Here is a 20,494-nt window from a genome sequence, read left to right on the forward strand (position 1 = left end):
TAACTTAAATTTGGTGGGGTTTCTGTTTCTACAAACAGGAAAGGTGACCTGGGGGAGATACTTAATACTTAAGTAAAATCTGAACATTCGTATCAACATCCTTTCTAAAAGGAAGGTGGCTTTATATTATAGGAAATTGTTGATAGACTCTGGAAATCAGTAAAGTTAGTTTTATTTCTGTATATCAGTGAAACTTGTAAATAGAGTGTTAGCTTTAGATATTTTTCTAATTCTTATTCCATAATTGTTCAAGTTCCAGATTGGAAATTGTGTGCCTGTTTACTTTGTGATCCTAAGAAAATCTTTTTAAAAACTTATGATATACTTTTTAAAGTTAAATATTGACCCTATTAATTTAGTTAAATCCAATCATTTAATTTTAGATTATTATCCTTAATGCTCAACCCATCCTTTCCTCCCTTTTAAGATGATAAATATATTATTAGGGAAGCAAAAGCATGGCATTCATATTACTTTGTTTTTAATGGATCCTGGTTACTTGGAATTCTATTATGCATGATGCATGACACATTATCATCATTGGTCACATTTTATTTCAGACTCCTTTTTCCTTATAAGGATCTAGAAATGACACCTTGGCACTTTCTTAAAATTAATAGATAAAATTATAGGTCAGTTAGTTGAAGTAATGAGTGAGCCATAAACAGAGCCTGCTTTCCATTTATCTGTACTTTGAAGCTACAGGATCAAGCTGAGGCCTACTCGGTGTCTTTACATGAGGCTAGAGTCTTGGTCCTGACTCCTGCAGTGTAATAATCTCTCATTATTTCATCATTCTTCTAAGAAATATTATCATAATTGTTTTCTTCCTATGTACTTCCCCTGCTTGAGACTTTTCCAGTTCCTTCTTCTATTTTGGATGTTTGTCCTTGTCACCCAGTAGCACTATTGCATGACAAATGATTAAATGAGTAAGACACAGTCCCTACTCACCGTCTAGTTGGGAAGTCAAGATGTATACAGTCAACTGGAGAAGAGGTGAGCCAGAGGACTGGGGACGTCGTCTGCCAGAGGACTGGGGACGTATGTGAGGTAGTGATGAATTCAGCGTGCACAGATTAAAGAAGGTAGTAGTTGGCCAGCCTGAAAGGTCTCACAAGGAGGAAAGAAGAGCATCTCCACAAAGACACACATCCTTGAAAAAGCAAAGGGCCTTTTTGGGGGACAACTGGCATACTGATATGGCTACATTGTGAAGGTGGATAGAGAGGGGTACATACCCCAGACACCTCTGCCTGCTGTGGTACTTTGAAATAAATCCCTGAACTCATAACATTTCATCATAAATATTTCAGTACTTCAGCATACATGTCTAAAAATTAAAGGACTTTTTTACATAACTCCACGACTATTATACTCTACAAAAATTGATAATAATTGTGTGCTATCATCGATAATAAGTGTTCAGTTGCAGTTTTTGTAAATGTTACAAATTTTGTCTTTCTTTAAATCTCTTTGTTTGACTCAGGATCCAAATAAGAGTCACATCTAACAATTGGTTGATATAGGTTTTGTTTCTTTCATTCTGTGGATTCTCTCCAAATCTCGTTCTTTTTTTTTTTCTTTTTTCAATTTTAGAATGAAATTTAGAATAGAAATTCTCACATACCCACTACTGTTTACCCTGAGGTAATAAATAAATGATAGATATTTTATTGTTTTCTTTATTTACCAGTTTCCAAATGGGGGAGGTTCTCTAGCATTCTCTGAATGTGGACCAATGAGTTTTCCTTTGTGCATCACTCATGGAGTGAAATATATCTGTTATGTTTCAGTACATTGCATTTATTATTTTTATTGATGATCACGTTTTCCATCTTTGCCTAGTGGAAGCCTCTTCAAGTTGGTTCCTGAATTCTTTTGACATGACCCTTTAATGATATTTGATCATTCCTTCCTACTTGGTGAAAGATTTTCTGGACTTAACTTTGTACATTTGCTGCCCCAGACTTGGAGTCATCCATTTCTCCCTGGTTCCTTTTGATGGTAATTGATATTTAGAGACCACAATCTGGGCAGTAGGGTTGCTAATTGATATTAGGTTTGTCTTTATTCTAGTTCTTGTTACATGGATAGAACTATAATTTTTTTTTAATGATAAAATATATTGAGTTTCTACTCATATTACTGATTCAAAATTCAGGACCACAGGACTTAACATTATTAAGTTAGAATTATTATTAAGTAGAATTATTATTAAGTTAGAATTAATAATTCCTGGAATCTATGGAATCTAGAAATAAAAGCATTAAACTGTTATTTTACTCATTTGCTTATTTCTCATTACATACATGATAGTCACAAAATAACACCAATAACTTGATTATCAAAAAAAAAAAAAGTAGATTTGAGTTGTTTTGTTTTGTTTTACCAGTTCTTTTTGTCTTTAGGGTATATCCCATTAGGGTATGTACAATCAAATTACAGTGTTTTAAAGTTATTTGGAATTCTGTTCTGCATAGGTATCCAACAACCGGTGCAACAACTGGTGCAAAGTCAACGTGTTTTTGTTTCATTTTACTTTTAGGATTTTCTTAAATTTTAATTTTGTTATATGTTTATTGATTCTTGATTACGTTCTCCATTTTTATCCTCTTGATCATATTAGAAATTATTTACAATTTTGTAGTTTGAACTTTACGCAGACTTTTAAATGGAACCTGGTCCTAAGATCTTTCTTCACTCTGGTTATCCCACTGGTCAGAATATATAGCTCTTACATAATCCTGAAAACAAAATGTGATTAGATTACATGCCATTTTAAAATTTGACCCACACATACTTGTGTGATTTAGGACATGTTATTTCTCTGCCATCTCCCATTCCAAGATGAAAGAATTATATTTCTAACTAAGCCTGGGAATGGATATTCCCATTTTAATAATGGGATATCTAGGGAAGAGCTAGCCTCTTCTGCCAAGGCCACCTGGCAAGCTGGTTGTTCATAATGGAATATTTGTCTGGTCGTCTTTTCACTTCCCTAATAGGTGTCTGCCAGTTTTGCATAAAATGTGTGGTTCATTGGTAGAAAGCCCACCCCCTTAGACAGAACAAGGTAAATGAAAGATTAAGCTATAGGATTTAATCAGGAGAACTCGTCTTATCCAGATCATAGGGTGTCTATGCGAATAAACCTTAAAGCAGGTTCAGCAGAACACTAATTCCGCGGGTTGTTGATGGATTTTATACCAAAAAGGGTTCCAGTGTGAAATAGTTTGGGAAGTTCTGAAGTTTAACAGCTACTGGGTATATCAGATGATAGAGTGCTTTATGAATCAAAGGGAAGAATAGCATAAGTTTGCTTCACAAGTTCACTTAACCATGAATCCATCCCAGTTTTTCATAAAGGAGCATGCCATATTGGAGAAGTGCTACGTTAGAAAATAAAGCTGTCTCTAGATTTAACTCTACAGGACATGCATTAGACAGAGGAATGTGCTAACCCATACCATACCACAGGGATCAATTCAGCAAAATTCAGATTCTGGGAGAACTTTATAGCACAGATACCTTGGTGTCATCAATAGGAAGTTGCAAAAACAAATGAGGGAATGAGAACCAATAGCCTAAAAGACGAGACATATCAGCTAATCACAGTATATGGACCTTATTTGGAAGCTGATTCAAATGAACTGTAGTAAGAAATAACTTAAAAGACAATAAAAACATTGTGAACACAGACTAAATATTTAGTGATATTAAAGAATTTTCTATTAATCTTTTTATGTGATCATATTAAAGTTAGGGATTTTTTTTAGAGCTGTTATCTTTTAGAGAGACACACTAAAACATTTATAGATGAAAGTATATGATATCTTTGATTTGCTTTGAATTAATGGGAGTAGAGTTGGTAATGGTTATGTGTTGATAATTGTTAAAGCTGGGTAATGGGTATTGGGTTCGTTTTACTATTTTCTCTGCTTTTCTGTGTTTGACAATTTTCATGGTAAAAGGTTTAAAAAGAAGACTGCTAAGTTTTTAAATTAGAAATAACGAGGCCATAACTAATTTTAAATTTTCCTACTTGGTCTAGATTCTGCTCCAGCAGCTATCTTTGTTTCCCAGCCCAAAAAAGACCAGGATTTCTGAAGAAGCATAGAATCCTTGGATTCAGAGGTGTCATTTTTTGCAGAATGAAAGAGGTCACCAATGACATCCTTGTATATTTGGAGGACTGTCTCATAGCCTTGCTTGTTCCTTTGCAATATGGAAATGGAATTGGCCCCAGAAAACACTGGTTGTCTAAATGAGGCATGTGTGCCCATAGAAAGCCTTCTGTCTACAGCCTATGGTTTACAGGCCCCTGTCAGAGCATAGACAGCAGATGGGTCCCGTGCTACGTGCCCAGGAGCCAGTAGCACAAGGCAGTTAGGGGCAGGGCCCAAAGCAAGGAAAGTGGTGGTGCATTCCGACCAGAAAGGAAGTTCTTACAAAAACTTTTATTCCTGTTACTGCAGTTTTAGCAAAAAAAGATGTAAAACGTGTGTGTTTAGTAAAAGCAGGGGGGCAGTTTTATTTGGGCCACACCATTTTAAGATATATTAAAAACCTCATCTCTTCATTCTGTACCCCTTCCTACCTCACTCCTTCCAATCTCAAGCTGCTCACACACCCAGCCCCCCTTAGACTAGTTTAGTTTATTGCCAGTCATGATGCTGTCTGCTCTGGAAAGTAGCAGGAAAAGCTGATAAGGTGCTGAGGACAGAAATCTCTGGCCTTATCTCTCCCTAGCACACAGTGCTGAGAGTGCATCCTTTTCCTGTCCTAGGACAAGAGACATAAACCGACCATCTCCTGGCAGCAAGGACTTCAAACAGGGCTTGGGGGCCTGCCTCTACTTTCTATAAGAGCCAGAAAGGAGAAAGTGGGTCATTGCTTTTTTGAAAGTTGTTTTAGTACCAGTAAAAATGTATATCAGTTAATAGTTAACAAACTAATTTATAAGAAGACATTCATTAAACAAGAAGAAGAAGAAGTGGGGGAGTGAAGGGAAGGACTACCAAAACAACCCAAGAGTTGTAAGTCATTGGACTGTTTTGTTTGGTTAGACTTTTGCCAGGGCGTAGGTTTGTACTGAGTGGATTAGATTTGGCTTTTTGTTTGTTGACAGATCAAGCGCAAGGTTTTGAGAGCCTTTGTGATAATAAGAAATTGACACACAGATGGCCCAGTGTTGGAAGAGAAGAGTGAAATATTGGCTCATTTTTCCTTCTATCCTTCTGTCCTGCCAGGAAAACAGAAATAACATTCTCTCCCAGATTTTCATGCTGTGATGTTATGAAAATAGGATGAAGAGCAACTTTCCTTTGGGTTAGAGTGCGGCCTTGACTGGTGAGCAAGCTATGCTTTGCTTCTCTTGCTATAGTCTGAAGGGACACCGGTGATGGGGTTCTGAGCATTACCATCCCCTCTGGGCCTTCTTTGGAGCTAAACCACATAAAGTCAGAAGAGTCAGCCAACCTTGACAACATTCTGAATCATCGGGTCCTCAGAGAGGAGAGGACCTGCTTTGCAATGTAAGACTTTACAGTATTGAGGAGACCAGGCTTGATACCTTGTTACCATTTTTGAAAGAAATTGGTCACTGGACAGTTCTGATAGACAGCTAATTGTTGAAATTTTAAAAGCGAATGACCACTTTAAGAATTGTGCATATTATATAATAGCAGAAGCCTGATTTTATTCCTTTTTTTAATGTTTGTTTGTTTATTTATTTATTTATTTTTGAGAGACAAAGAATCTCAAGCAGGCCTCACGCTATCAGCGCAGAGCCCCACGCAGGTCTTGATCCCACAAACTGTGAGATCATCACCAGAGCCGAAATCAAGAGTCGGACGCTTATCCAACTAAGCCATCCAGACAACGTCCCCCCTGCCCCTTTTTTTAATGTTTATTTATTTTTGAGAGAGAGACACAGAGAGAGAGAGAAGCCTGATTTTATTCTTGAAAGCTTCTTCGTCTCCTGACTCTGAGTGCTGTGAAATTATCAAGACTACACATTACAATGTTAGAATTGTAATGGACCTTAAAAAACATAGCTGCCATTTTTGCACCTTTATTCATAGAGCTCTAGGAGTTCCTCAGAGACGCCTCAGGGGCCTTACAAGGGCAGAGTAGGTTTAGGACATGAGCTTTGGGTCCACCTAACCCCACCTCCACCACAGTTCTGATGCGTTACATATTGGCCCCTGTTTAAGATTGCATTTAAAGAGTGTCACAGAGCAAAACCGTGTTTGAGAAAAGTCATTGAGTAGCCCTACTTCCTTGCTTTGCACAAAGTTCACTTTGAGGCCCAGAAAGGCCAATAACTTGTCCAAGATCACATATTCTGTCAGATGTGAGTCAGGTTTTTTTGACACTCAGGTGATTGCCACTTGTACTACGTTGAATTCAGCACCTTTATTTTTGTTCCTTTGGTAGCTAATACTGTATACAACCACCACTCAAAGGATGGTCCACAGACCAGCCCAGGACAAGGACAGAAATTAGAGTAAACATTTAGGAACTTTTATATTCCTTGATATTAACTTCTATAAATTGAAATTTGGGTTTTTTATGTCTTTTTAGAATGTCACTTTCCTAGTATTTCATACTATTTTATTTTATTTTACTTAGTATGTTGCAAAAATCTTGGTCCACAATGGATTGGAGATTTTAAAAAGAAAAATAAATGGCCCTTCACGAACCCCGATAGTCTGAGAAGCATTGTGATATAGAGCATTGACTTTCTAGAGAGATGAAGCCAGTTAGGGGCCGCAAACAAGAAGCAGGTCTTTACAGAACCTTTCTGGATTCTGAGCAGGTAGGAAGGCAGCTTTACTTGTTCTTTTTGCTTAAACTTTTAATATAGTATCATTTTTCTTTATCAAGTAAAAATTATTATAACTTGTATAAAACTAAGAGATTGTGTATTTAATATGTATAATAATATATGAGGATTATATTTTTAATAGTAAGGTTTTTTTATGAGCTCTTTAGAATTATGATCTCAATTTAATTGGCTATGGGTTTGTTGAACCGAGTTTCATAGTTGGTTTTCTTACCATTTAGTTTCTCTTTATTCTAAAAATAAATTCTCCCAATGTATTTTTTAATTTTAATTTTCATTGTTATTGTGATAAGATTACTTACATGAGATCTATTCAGGTATTATTATTATTATTATTACCAGTATTATTATTATTATTATTATTATTTTATAGTCTGTCTCCCTTAGAACAGGAGCTCCTAAGGGACCTCCTTAAAGGGGCAGTCCCTAAGGGACCAGTCCCAGTCAGGTAAATAGTAGGTGCCTGGTGAATGTTCATGTGGGATTGGATGGACCAAATGTTTGGACCTGAGCCTTTTTAAGATCTTATTCTTGTGTAATTTACTTTTATTACATGACTCAGTGAGTTCAGAATTTTATTTAATGTACTCTTACTAACTTAAATATCCTTTAAACACAGAATTATTTTGCCCAACCAAATTTACTCCTAAAAAGTATTTTTAAATGTTTTTCATTGTTATTTTGATTTCTGGTCAATTAAAAAGAGTATATAGAGGCGCCTGGATGGCTCAGTCAGTTAAGCGGCTGACTTTGGCTCAGGTCATGACCTCACAGTGTGTGAGTTCAAGCCCCACGTCAGACTCTGAGCTGATGGCTCAGAGCCTGGAGCCTGCTTCAGATTCTGTGTCTCCCTCTCTCTCTGACCCTCCCCTGCTCACACTCTGTCTCGTCTGTCTCTCTCTCGAGAATAAATAAACATTAAAAATATATATATAAAGATTAATCTTATATAATATGCAAGAATTGAAGAAGGGGCTTTTTTTTTATTTTTAATTATTTTTTTAATGTTTTATTTATTTTTGAGAGAGAGAGAGACAGAGCATGAGCAGGGGAGGGGCAGAGAGAGAGGGAGACACAGAATCCAAAGCAGGCTCCAGGCTCTGAGCTGTCAGCACAGAGCCTGATGTGGGACTCGAACTCACGGACTATGAGATCATGACCTGAGCTGAAGTCAGACGCCCAAATGACCGAGCCACCCAGGCGCCCCAGGGCTTTTTTTTTTTTAAATGATTTCACTTACCTAAATTAATATACCTCTCTCTTTAAAATAATCTTGAGTATTCCAGATAACTATTTCTGTTCTAATCCTAGTTTCAAAATACTAGGTTCTCTGAATTCTTCAAAAAATGCTATTCTTTCTATAATAAGGGGCCTAAATTTGAGTTTTCATGATTCCTTAGCAACTTTGAAGTCTTGTGTGGAGTAAAGATGGAAGAGACATCCTCTGTTAGCCTCTGCTTCTGTTCTTTGAGATTCAGATACTAGCCTTCAACTGTGGATAAAACTATTTGTCCTGCCTCCAGGGAGCAACGAAGAGAACCAGTTGACCTAGAATTATAAAATGTAGTCAATTTGTATTATTTTTAGATTTCATTCAAAGAAGTTGGTGCTTATGTCACATTGATCATTTCTAGCTTTGGAGGAGCCTCGTTTATCTTATAAGGGCCAGTATGTTGTGAAATGTTGTCACATGAGTCACTGCAACTTTCCAAGCCTTAGGACCTTTCAGGGAGGCAGGAAACCTGCTCCTTTTTTCTTTCCCTTCTTTTTCCCCAGAGGCTGTATGACTCTTGTCAATAGTTTTGATGTCAGTTACTTGAGAAGTTGTTGCCATAGAGAACCATCCTTTTAAAACATGTTTATGTTGGCTTTTCTTAATGAATGGTAATTTGAGTAGCTGACAAGGCAACTGGAAAAAAAAAAAAATGAACAGCTTTGTTAGCATTGGCCTTCATATGAGGAATTTGGCATTCTTTGTATTGCTCTACAGTTGTCCAGTACAGAGTGAGATATTTTGTCCCCTCCAGTTCCCCATTATCTTCTCTGAGATGTCCAGTTTGTTTGTTGGAATTTGTAAATTCCAAGCAAAGTTCTGATCCTAATTATTAGAAAGTTATCTATAGGCTTATAGGGTGTTGGAAGTTCTCTTTGATATCTGGTCACTTCATCACCAGACTTTCTCCTTGTCTACCATCCTTTGCTACTTGAAGTCAGACAGCAGTTAGCAACCCCTTCACCATCCACTAGCATTAATTCAGGAAGTTAGCAGGAGACAAGAGATTGAAAACTCCCATCAAATCCAAAGCCCCCCAGTTCCATATATATGTGTATGTATATGAGTCTGTATGTGTATGTGTGTGTGTATACTTCAAAAGCATCCAACATTTCCAAACAGCAGATCATATTTTATGATAAATGTATTCATTTATTTGTTCAGCACATATTTACTTAGCATCTATGTTTATTTATATACTAGAGAACACACTTCTACAGATTTTTTACTGATGAAATTCAAAACTTTATTTATAGACAGTGATATTTGAAATTCACATAATTTTTACATGTCATGACATATTCTTTTGATTTTCCCCCCAATTTAAAATGTAAAAACTGGAGCATCTGGGTGGCTCAGTCGGTTAAGCATCTGACTCTATAGATTTCAGCTCAGATCATGATCTCATGGTTCGTGAGTTCGAGCTCTACTTTGGGCTCTGTGCTGACAGTATGGAGTCTGCTTGGGATTTTCTTTCTCTCTGTCCCTCTCCTCCCCCGCCCCTCCCCCACTCATGTTGTCTCTCTCAAAAATAAATTTAAAAAATAAAATATAAAAACCTCCCCTCCACCCCGAGAGAGAGAGAGAGAGAACACGAGCAAGGTAGAGGGGCAGAAGGAGAGAGAGAGGAAATCTCAAGCAGGCTTGACAGCACAGAGCCCAACATGAGGCTCAATCCCATGACCCTGAGATCATGACCAGAGCCGAAATCAAGAGTCAGACACTCAACCAATTGAGCCACCCAAGTGCCCCATTATATTTTTTATTTTTACCCCAACTTTTAATCAAAACTTCTGTTCAATCAGGTGGAGTTTTACATTTGTTTTTAACCCTTGTGATGCTTTCTAATACTAAAAACAATTGTGTTTCCCAGGCAGATTCCCTAAGACTGGTTACAGCTGAGACTTGGTATGTTTAGCCTAACTCCAGAGTGAGTGATGGAGATCTTGAAAAAAAAAAAACCCACAAAAAACACAGAATTTCACACTTCAATAAACCTTTTGTGAGTGCAGACAGCTCTTTGTCAGTAAAACACTGAATGTTTCCAATTATACGGAAACCAAAAAGGTACCTAGAAAGCAAAAGAAATGCCAGTGTGGTGGCACACTTCTTGCTTTCTATCTAACGGTATGGACCACTGCTTAGCTTACCCTTTAGAGACAGACCCATTTAGTTGACTCCCTAGAATCAGAGGCTTTCCCAGGTTGTATTTTCTGCTCAAGATACAACATACCTGTACCGTAACAGCTTGCTACCAGGGGCTTCTAGTGTAACTTTCATCCAGCTATTTGTCTTCTCAAAATAAGCCCCTACCTTTGCCTCTGATATGCCCTAGAACTTTCTTGCTGTCCAACTTTTTCTTTTACAAAAACAGTTCAGCCCATGCATGTGGTTTTGTTGCTGTGTTCACCCAGTGCACAGAGTGCATGTGACGGTTCTCATACAATAGGACCTATTTTTTTCTTTTCCAACTGGGAGGTGACTATGGAAACGTGTAGTAATAGACCAGAGAAGTGTGTGGATTGGTTGACCGAGCTCCTCCACAGCACTAAGGGCCACAGGAAGTAATTGGCTGATCACTCTGAAAGGCACTCACTATACCTTGCAGTAGTTAGAGAAGCAGTATGCACCAGGAGGCCTGGTGGCATCTGATGAGAAGGGAATGGTTTCATCTGGATGGAAAGAATATACACTGCAAAATGCTAACTGTCTCCTTCCTACTCTTCCAAGCACCTTCTAGTCATTAGACCTGCTTGGCATGCAGACATATCGGTACCAACAAATACAAAGCTTATGGCTCAGTGGGTGGCAGTGGGGGTATCTTTCAAGCCTTGTAGGCTGGTGTTTTGTGTGCTTTCCTTGAGCACTCACCATGCAGTTGTTCCTTATTAGAGAATATGTGTGCTGAATATAAATGAAATAATAATGGTCTTTGCCTTCAAGGAACTTAACATTTCCTTAGGAAGATGCTTACAAAGCAAATACACAAAATCAGAAAACAGAAGTCATTAATAATAATTGCTAGTCACAGACAGTAAACAAGACAGGATGTTCCACAAGGGATCAAGGGATCAGGCTTGTTGAAAGAGGCAGTTTTGCACTTGGTCTTCAAGAAGGTGATGCACCTGGGTGCCCGGGTGGCTTGGTCGGCTAAGCGTCCGACTCTTGGTTCCAGCTCAGGTCATGATCTCACAGTTTGCGTGTTCGAGCACCACATCAGGCTCCTTGCTGACAGTGCAGAGCCTGCTTGGGATTCTCCCTCTCCCTCTCTTTCTGGCCCTCCTCCACTCTCTTTCTCTGTCTCTGTCTCTCTCTCTCTCTCAAAATAAATAAATAAACTTAAAAAAAAAGAAGAAGAAGAAGGTGGTGCACCTATGTGTAAAAAATCTGCGAGAACATCATCGGCCCACATACCGAGTGACTGCATCAGCCCACCCTGCCCCCTCCATTGGCAGAGGGTTTAGTGCATACACATTCTGGCAGGACTTTCATCTTGACAAGTGATGAAACCACTTCATGAATTTATATCTGTCCAAAATGAATGGATGCAATTTCGACAACCCAAGAGTAGATCAAGACGTAATTTGTGTTTGTCAGAACTGTCCTGGTGAAAAACTTGGAAAAGATACAAAATGTTCTTTCAAACCACTCACTTGCCAAGCTTTCCTAACTTTTCACAGACTAATCCAACACAAGCTGAGGACAGACAGATGAGACTGAAAGTGAACATGAGTTCATCACAGGCAATAGCTATCAGAGCTAATAACTCCAGTGGCTAAATCCATTACTCTTGAGCTCTGGATGTCTACTTTTTCTTTCAATGAGGAAAGTTCATTGAAGGATTACTGTTGCAGCATGTTCTCTATGTTTTAACGTGGAAATCAAAAGGCTTCAGACATCTTATCACTTAAGATCAGCAGTGACATATGAGAAAGGCTGGTGAGCTGAAAGCCTTTTGCCTTTGAAACCTCACCCCTGGACTAGTCTGCTACCATGAGTTAAGAGTTTATATTTGCCCCAAACACCTAACTGAATCTTCAACCCAGAATGCTTTGTTTTCCTGCCCTGCAAGATACTAACAACATTCTTCTGAGAGCAATAAAGAGAATACTCTTTATTTGCGCATTCTGCTGTTAATCCAGTTTAGTACACATGTTTGAAAGGCACAGATTGTGAACCCAGAAGTGCTTGAGCACATAGCTCATTAAGCTGCAGAGCCTCTAGAGAGAAATACTTAAGAGAAACAAAGAACAAGCTCATAATTCTGTAGACATTTGAGAAAAGTTGACATGCATAGCTTGGGGCATCTTCCAGGCACCTGAGATGGTTGCGTTATATTATAATTGATGTCTTCAGGATCTCCCTCTGCAAGGTCTTGTTTCCTTTGCATCCATTCTGCCCCACCATCCCTAATCCCAGTGGTAATTTGGAACCGCCAAAACAAAAACTGTTTTGTTCGGAACTGCCAGTGGTAATTGGGAACTGGTAATTCGGTGTAATTGGCACACAGTATGCAGTCTTGAACCACTTGATCTAAATGTTGCTGAGAGAAAACAGACAAAGCAAGTCAACAGTAGGAGGGGCCGCCTGCCTCACCAAGTGATCGCTGTCTGCATTCAAAGTGTCCAGGTGGAGGTTGTAAGACATTTGTCCAGGAGGGAGTCTTGCCTTAGGTGGAAGGTTGGACTTGGCTTTTACTTCCTGCTTCAAAACACTCACACTTTGCTAAGTGAATTTACATGCTAATGTGACTAATTAAAAAACTCTTAAACCTGGCTTTGGGCTATTTTTTATTTTTATAAATTGCAAACTAGACAAGAGTCTTTGTTCTGTTTCGAAAGTAGTATCTATTTCTGGTGACATTTTTTCTACACTGAAGCTTTGCATCAGTTAATTTCTGCCCTCATCAAAGCTGAGTCCATGGGTTATATGACCAACGAACATATATTTCAGTTTTAGGATGATTTCTGAAGGAGAGAAACAGTGACAAGTGAGTCTGTGTGACAGGCTAAAAGTTAGGATGCCAAGTGGAAAGAGAAAGGGCTTTGTGTCTGGCAGTCTTGGGGCTGAATCCCCCTGCTGCCAGTTCCTGCCACAAGATCTACTGCACAGTTAAGTGTTTTGAGTGTCCATTTCTGTCTCTGTAAAATAGAGAGAATGCCTCTCCTCGGGTTGCTTTGAGGGTACATGAGATGACTTATGATAATAAGTGACTGGCATGTTGAAGGCATCCAAGAAATGATAGCTGCTTCCTTCAGTACCCCCAGGTATGGCCACTTTGGGGAAAGTTGCCGTATGTGATTGCATGGAGTGTTCCCACACGGTTTTTCTAGCTTGAACCCATTGAGGTTCTGTGAAGTGAGAAACAGTTCCTCCTGAGTTCTCACCCACAGAGTATTAATTGGGTAGAAATTAAGTCCCTAGCTATCATTTGGGAGGACTGATTATCAAATGTTTTTTCAACACATACTCTTCTATGCTCTGAAAGAAAGGAGAACACTGAGGCTTTCTGGGAACAGACAGTATTAACTCATGAAACAGTTTTTAGAGCAACACAAGAGTAGTTTCTAAAATACATCAAAAATATTTAAAGTCTCTAAATGTACTTTGGGCCTTTCTAATTGACAAAAAAAGAAGGTAGTACAGTGGGTAGATTACAGATTTAGGAAGAGGTGTTTTAAACTGTTTTATTAATTCCATTACCATTTCCCCTCCTCATTCACGGACCTCTTTCTTTGAAAAGCTTATTCATCTTAAGTCCTGGGCATGCACAGCTACATTGGACACGTGCCTGCCCTGGCTGAGTGTGGAGTCTTGTGAACTGACCGGTCATGGTCGGCACAAAGGCTAGGGGTGCCCATGTCAGAGCCCAGCTCCAACACATACGACTCTCCCCCCTGCATGCGTCACTGGACCCCAGCGAAAGCCCGCATTTCTTCTTGCACATGCCGTTCTCAAGCCGGGACTTAAAGAATCCTAGATTGTGGAGGCATAAAAGCCAAGGGAGAGGTTGCCAGGTTATTCATTACAGAAGCCCACCACATTTTTTATTCTAGTCGGGTAAAATCATTAGCATTTCCCTTGCTGTGCCTTTGGAGAACACAAGGTTAGGGTATGTGAAAGATCAGTGGAGATTTTCAAGCCAAGGTCTAGAAAAAGAGAACCTTCAAAATTGTTAAGTACAAAATGAGAGTTTATTATTTTTTAAAGTTTTAGATTTTTACTACCTTCCTTTGAATTTGGGATGATTTCTAGGATGTAGGTGTAAAATAGATGCATCCTCCAGTTTTTTTTGTTTTTATTGATTTTAGCCTCTATATAGTGTCCGTTCTTTTAAGCAAATTCTAAACAGCTGTTCAGTACAAAACAGTATTTGGCTCTTTCACCTCTTCTGAATGGTCTTGCTGGATCTGCTCTTCTGCTACATGCGTTCTTACAAGTGGTATAAAAAAGTTTCCACAGGTAGACTGTAGGTAGATTGGTCTCACTGCTTGGCTTAGCAGTGGGGTGGTAGTTTTCAATGAACAGAGTTGATCTGCCTGCTTGTATACTGTCTCATTGAATCTTCTCTCTTATATCATAGAGAAGTGGCCAGCCACAAGTGTCTCTTCAGAGATCAGGAAATTTTAGGCCTTCAGGGGACCTTAGAAGTTACCTCATTTTGGGGCGCCTGGGTGGCTCAGTCAGTTAAGCATCCGACTTCAGCTGAGGTCATGATCTCACGGTCCATGAGTTCGAGCCCCCTGTCTGGCTCTGTGCTGACAGCTCAGAGCCTGGGGCCTGCTTTGGATTCTCTGTCTCCCTCTCTCTCTGCCCCTCCCCCGCTCACACTCTGTCTCTCTCTGTCGCTGAAAAGTAAATCTTAAAAAAAAAAAAGATGAAGTTACTTTGTTTGACCTACTTCTTTGGCTTGATAATAGGTAATTGAAGCCTAGAGAGGTTATGGGATTTACCTGAGGACCTCCATTAGTTAACAGAAAGAATTAGAATTTTAAAAAAAACAAAAAAGTTTCTGAATCCCTAAGCTTGAATCAAATGTTTACTAAGGTGACTAACCATATCTCCTTTGGTAGTGTTTAATATGGAACTGGAAGTTTTCAACCTATTTGTAAATTTATTTTACTTGTTTTTAGAACATTGTTAGCAAACTGGTGCACTCTCAAAGTTTACAAAGTAGTTAAAGTGACATTTGGTATTACAGATTTTTTTTTTTTTTTGAGGTTGTATTGTGTGTTTAATGGAAATGTGGAAAGGTGCAAGTTGTTTGTATTTCAAACAACTAGAAAGTAACTCTTGCTTTTTTCGGTGCTTACTTTGAAGTAGAGACGAAATATGAAAAGTCCTTGTTTTCTTGAAAAGCTGTACATTTTTCATATTCACGGACAAGAATGTAGAAACTGGGATTACAATCACTCTAGTAAAACTAGGTTTATAATTTATAAAATCATAAAATATGGACTTATGAAGTGTGAATCCTGGGCACTGCTCCTACAGGAATTCAGATCTGCAACTGATTCCTGCTGTTACCATGGTTTTTAAAACAGATACATTCCTGTAGTGTGGGAGGGTGGCTGCCCTTGGCCTTAAATGGCTCCCTTCATCAAGTCTTTGTTTTGCCTACACTTTCTTTGAGATAAATCGGATTTGGGTGCTGGCACCTCTTGCTTGTCTCCATGCCCTGCTAAGCTTGGTGTGCAGTAGCCCATGGTTATTAAAATCCTTATCACCATAAGGAGTTAATTATGAGCATAGTTATTTTCTGGGATTAGAAAGGCCTGCTGAATTCAACAAGTGACTCAAAAATAGTCTTATATTTCCTAATAGTTAAAAGTGTGATTAATACCAGCAGCTAGTTCTGTGATTTAACTGTTAACAGCAGGAATTCAGGAGGTAATAAATAGGTGAGCAAGGTAAGGAGCCATAAGATATAATTTAAATTTGAGTTCCTCAGACACAGAAGAGTTGGCCCACATAAGATAAACTCCTTTTAATGCCATGAAACTAAATGAGATCTGTTTTACATAAATGGGCCACCTTCACAGACTATCTACTGTCTGGGTGTGGTTGTGTGCCCTTAAATGGAAGGCAAGACCGTTCTTGTCCATTAAACCCGGATTAGCTAACACCAGGAGACCTTGAGAAGACTTTTTGTTCTGCTGTGCAGAACTTCAGCTTTTTCAACATTTAAGAAATAAAAAGACAAATGACCTTGTGTTTTTCTCCTGGGGCAGCTATTTTTAATTTTTTTGCACAATTACCCAATGGGATTGCAGCCAGAATTGAATGCTGATAGGTAACATTTGAACTTCTTCCCAAGGCTTAGTTGGTTTATTCTATATGTTCTGCATTTTACATTTCAAAATTTTAAAATCGGCCACACGATTTTGTGTTTTGGGTCTTGAGTAAAATAAGGTGTGTGTTGATTGGATACGTTGTGATACAAGGTGAGATACCCTTTGGAGAGCTCCCTGGGGCAGTGGACACTCAAAGCCCAATTGTTCGTTGATGGAATATTAATTCTGCTGGAATTTCAAAAAGGATGCTACGTTAATTCCACTGAGCTGGTTTTTGAGTTCTGTATCAAGAAAATGCATAGTCCGTTTATATGTGTTGGTTTGTGATAAAGTTCGCTGCACGGGCAGAACTTTGCCTGCCAAGTTCAGAATAATTTGTAAAATGCTAGTTTGGAAACTGATTTATTCAGAAAACCGTTTACCCACCCTTCCAACATGAAAGGGTCAGACAACCAGTCTCTTCCTGTGAAAATAAGTAAATATGAAGGAAGAAGCCAGGTAATTATGGAAACCTAAGTTTAGCATTATTATTTAATGGCTTGATTACTTTAAAATTTTCTGTGGGCACAGTTCTAGATATTGACATGACTTAAAGCATAGTCCTTATATTCTTTATCTTGTAGGTACTTTCTTTCCTCTCACATGTTTTCATTGCCTTACTGCCAGCCAGCCACAACCCATATGGTGATGCCAACATTTCATTTTTTATTCTAGCCTATTAGGAATTTTCTCACTTCTAAAGCCTTACAGCTGTATGTATTTATTTAAAATTAAAATATAAACCCCACTTAATCCCAGCTGTTATGAGTGAGTAAATTCTTCACATTTGGAAAAAAGACTAACACACCCATGAGTATCTAATCCATGTCAGGGTAGGGATGGGGTCATCTCCCTTCTCTCCACCCCCAGCCGAGGGAAAGACGACTCCTCATGCTAACCTGTTATTTCTGAGAAGAGGAAGGAACACCTTCACTTCCAGTCACCGTGTGTCCTCTCCTGGAGGGCCACCCTCTGCCTTCAGAGGAGACAGGTGTTCCTGACACACCAGCTTCCAGTTGGTGTTGGGCTCCTGTTATAGGAAGGGTTAACATAGGCATGTGTCATCTGTGTTTCTAGGTCTAATGCACAGAGACTTGTCTAATTGATAACAGAGCTGAAATAGGTGTCCAACAAAATCACAAAGCTAGAGGACTTCAGTGTCCATGTTTTTTTTTTTTTTTTTTTTAATTTTTTTTTTTTTTTTTTTTTCAACGTTTATTTATTTTTGGGACAGAGAGAGACAGAGCATGAACGGGGGAGGGACAGAGAGAGAGGGAGACACAGAATCAGAAACAGGCTCCAGGCTCTGAGCCATCAGCCCAGAGCCTGACGCGGGGCTCGAACTCACGGACCGTGAGATCGTGACCTGGCTGAAGTCGGACGCTTAACCGACTGCGCCACCCAGGCGCCCCAGTGTCCATGTTTTTTAAGGGAGACTCTGGTTACTTAGTCATCATTTATAACATTGTTGCTAAGGAGCTGTTTACTCAGAATTCCAGGTAGGTGACTTAGGAAGCTAACATATGAAGTTAGCTTCTGTCTGGTCGAATACAGCTTTCAACCAGTGTCTGGCCGCCTCGTTCTGTGCTTTGCAGTTCAGCTCTACCAACGGGGAGAGAAAGAGATGAGGCGGAAGCCAGGCACTCAGCCTGGTCTACTGGTGAGTGAGAGTAGCTCCATGTGCAGGCCCCCAGGATGCTGTGAGGAGCAACCAGCTGATGCCTAACTGATTTTAACTTTTTTCCCCACCTTAGGATGATTCCAGCCCTGCCACTCCAGATGGGAATGCACCCTCCACTACAACAACCAGTGCCTTCACCATCCAGGAGTACTTTGCCAAGCGGATGGCAGAGCTAAAGAATAAGCCACAGGTCATAGCTGCAGGGCCTGACCTCACAGAGACCCAAATGGAAAGAAAAAGGGGAAAGAAAAGAAAGAAGGAGGCAAAAGATAAAAATGTGGAGAATTACACCGAACCCAAGGCCAAGAAGAAGAGAGACCAAGTTGAATGGCAGCTCAGAGACCCTTGTTGGGACGAGAATTCTGGTGTTTCTGCTGAGGATGGAGAGGATTGTGTGTGGCCGCCTGACGACCAGGACATGGCCCCAAAGCCCAAAAAAAGGAAACAAAAGAAAAAGCTACAAAAGCAAGTTGAGGTAGCAGTGGATGCTATATTAGATGAAATACCAGTGAAAAAGAAGAAGAAGAAAGGTCCCAAATAAGTACTCCAGAGCCAGGGCCTTCCAGCCACTCAGATGTCAGGGCACCACGAGCAAACACCTTTGGCCTGAAGTCAGAACAGAGTTCACCCAAGAGGGCTTTGACATGCCCAGGGGTTGCTGAGTCTCACCCTCTCACCACGTTTTTCCCAGCGTTTATCCAGAGAACTTTCTAATGTTCCAAATCATGGCTCTCATAAACAAATAAATTTCTTTTTAGACTGTGAGCCCTTCAGCATGAGTGTTTATTCATATTTATTTGAACACATAGTTATGTGTGTGTGCACATGTGTATGTAGGTATGTCACAGTCTGTATTTGCTCTTGATTTCCTTCAGTAACAATGAATTTTGCTTCCTTCTCAAGGATTTAGTCTAATTAAAGGATTAAGAGGCAATAGTTTAAATTCAGATACTTCTTTTTGTTCTATAGCCAACCATACGTTTTTGCCAAGCAGGTATTATGTGATTACATTCCCAAATCAGAGCGTTGTTGGGTTTAGTTTGGTTTTGATGGGGAAATTGTTTTAATACCCTCTCTTCCACTGAGCGATGATGGCCATGTGTTCTGAGGTCTTCTCCCCAGAACGTCAGAGTTTAGGAAGTGAACAGAGACTCTAAGGATAGTGTAACCTTCCAGTTCTCTCAGATGCCCCTCAGCCATTCCTCACCCAGTGTGGGCCGTCAGATCTATTTCCATGTGGTCGTGCTTGGGGATAGTCCCCTGTCGTGGGCTCTGCCTTATTTGTAATGATCAGGAGTTTCAAAAATACTTAGAATATAAGGTAATGAAATTAATTTCCTCTGGAAAGCAGTCTCTAGATTGGGACTGCCTTATGAAAGTTCTTAAAAGTATAATTATTACACATATAATAAAAGGTATCTTTCCATCCTGCTCAAACCAAAAGGTGTCACCTCGTTGTGTTTATCCTTCTGTCTTCCCACACCCTGGCAAGTCTCCCTGTGTGCTGGTTAAGCTCTCTCTGTGCGGCTTTGCTTCAGACACCCTCACGCCCTCTTTGGGACACAAAGTGAAAAAGGTTTGGAGATCCAGGCCTACTGTTTTCCCAGCGTCTTTGCCCTCTTCTGCTTACTTTCTTCTCCTCATCTCTCCCTTCTTTTCTTCATCCTTTTCCCCTTTTACTCTTTCTTCCCTGCTCTCTCCTTATCTTTGCCCCCCCCCACTTTCTTGTACCCCCTTTCTTGCTTCCTACTCCCTGTGTCACTCTTGCAGTTTGCTGCTGTTTGGCCCGCTCTGCCAGACCTGTGAGCATAGCTGGGAGGGGTGGTGGGTGGGGTAGGCTATATGCGTCCTCCACCTGATTTCTGCGGTAGTAGGAACCAGAACTCCCACACAGGTTGATGACCTTTTGCCCTTGATTCTAACTCTCAGGTTACATGTTACACAAGAACCATGGCCCTGAAATGCTTAAAATTGACAAAATACATAACATTTGGTTTTAAGTCTTAAGAATTCTGAAGTGTTGCTAATTGTTTAAACACACTCTCACACACACACACACACACACACACACCCCACAGAGAAAATTCTCGGGAGTTCAGAGCCCGAGATCTAGTTTCTCAGTTTTATCTTGGCCCCCAGAATTTAGAATCTCAGGCTATGGTCCAGTCTAATAAAACACCCAAGATTTTTTTTAAAACAGTTTTTGCATTTCAGAGTTTATTTTTGAGAGAGTGTGAGAAGGGGAGGGGCATAGGGAGAGAGAGAGAATCTCAAGCAGGCTCCACTCTGTCAGCATGGAGGCTGACTTGGGACTTGATCTCATAAACTGTGAGATCATGACCTGAGCCAAAATCAGG

At 39.7% G+C, this 20,494-nt stretch overlaps 1 protein-coding gene across 3 annotated transcripts in view; it reads left to right on the forward strand.

Annotated features, from left to right (window-relative positions):
• PINX1 (PIN2 (TERF1) interacting telomerase inhibitor 1) overlaps positions 1–18,902 on the forward strand; it is an 88,023-nt gene extending 69,121 nt beyond the window's left edge. For all 3 annotated transcript variants that reach the window (XM_060653713.2, XM_078445590.2, XM_078445591.2), the window contains one exon: positions 18,211–18,902. In XM_060653713.2, the coding sequence (XP_060509696.1) occupies positions 18,211–18,678 (468 nt within the window). In that variant the 3' untranslated portion in view covers positions 18,679–18,902. The remainder of the gene's footprint in view (positions 1–18,210) is intronic.
• The last annotated feature ends 1,592 nt before the right edge of the window (positions 18,903–20,494 follow it).

This window comes from Panthera onca, chromosome B1 (genome assembly GCF_046562875.1).
Source record: "Panthera onca isolate mPanOnc1 chromosome B1, mPanOnc1 haplotype 2, whole genome shotgun sequence".
NCBI classification, from domain to species: domain Eukaryota; kingdom Metazoa; phylum Chordata; class Mammalia; order Carnivora; family Felidae; genus Panthera; species Panthera onca.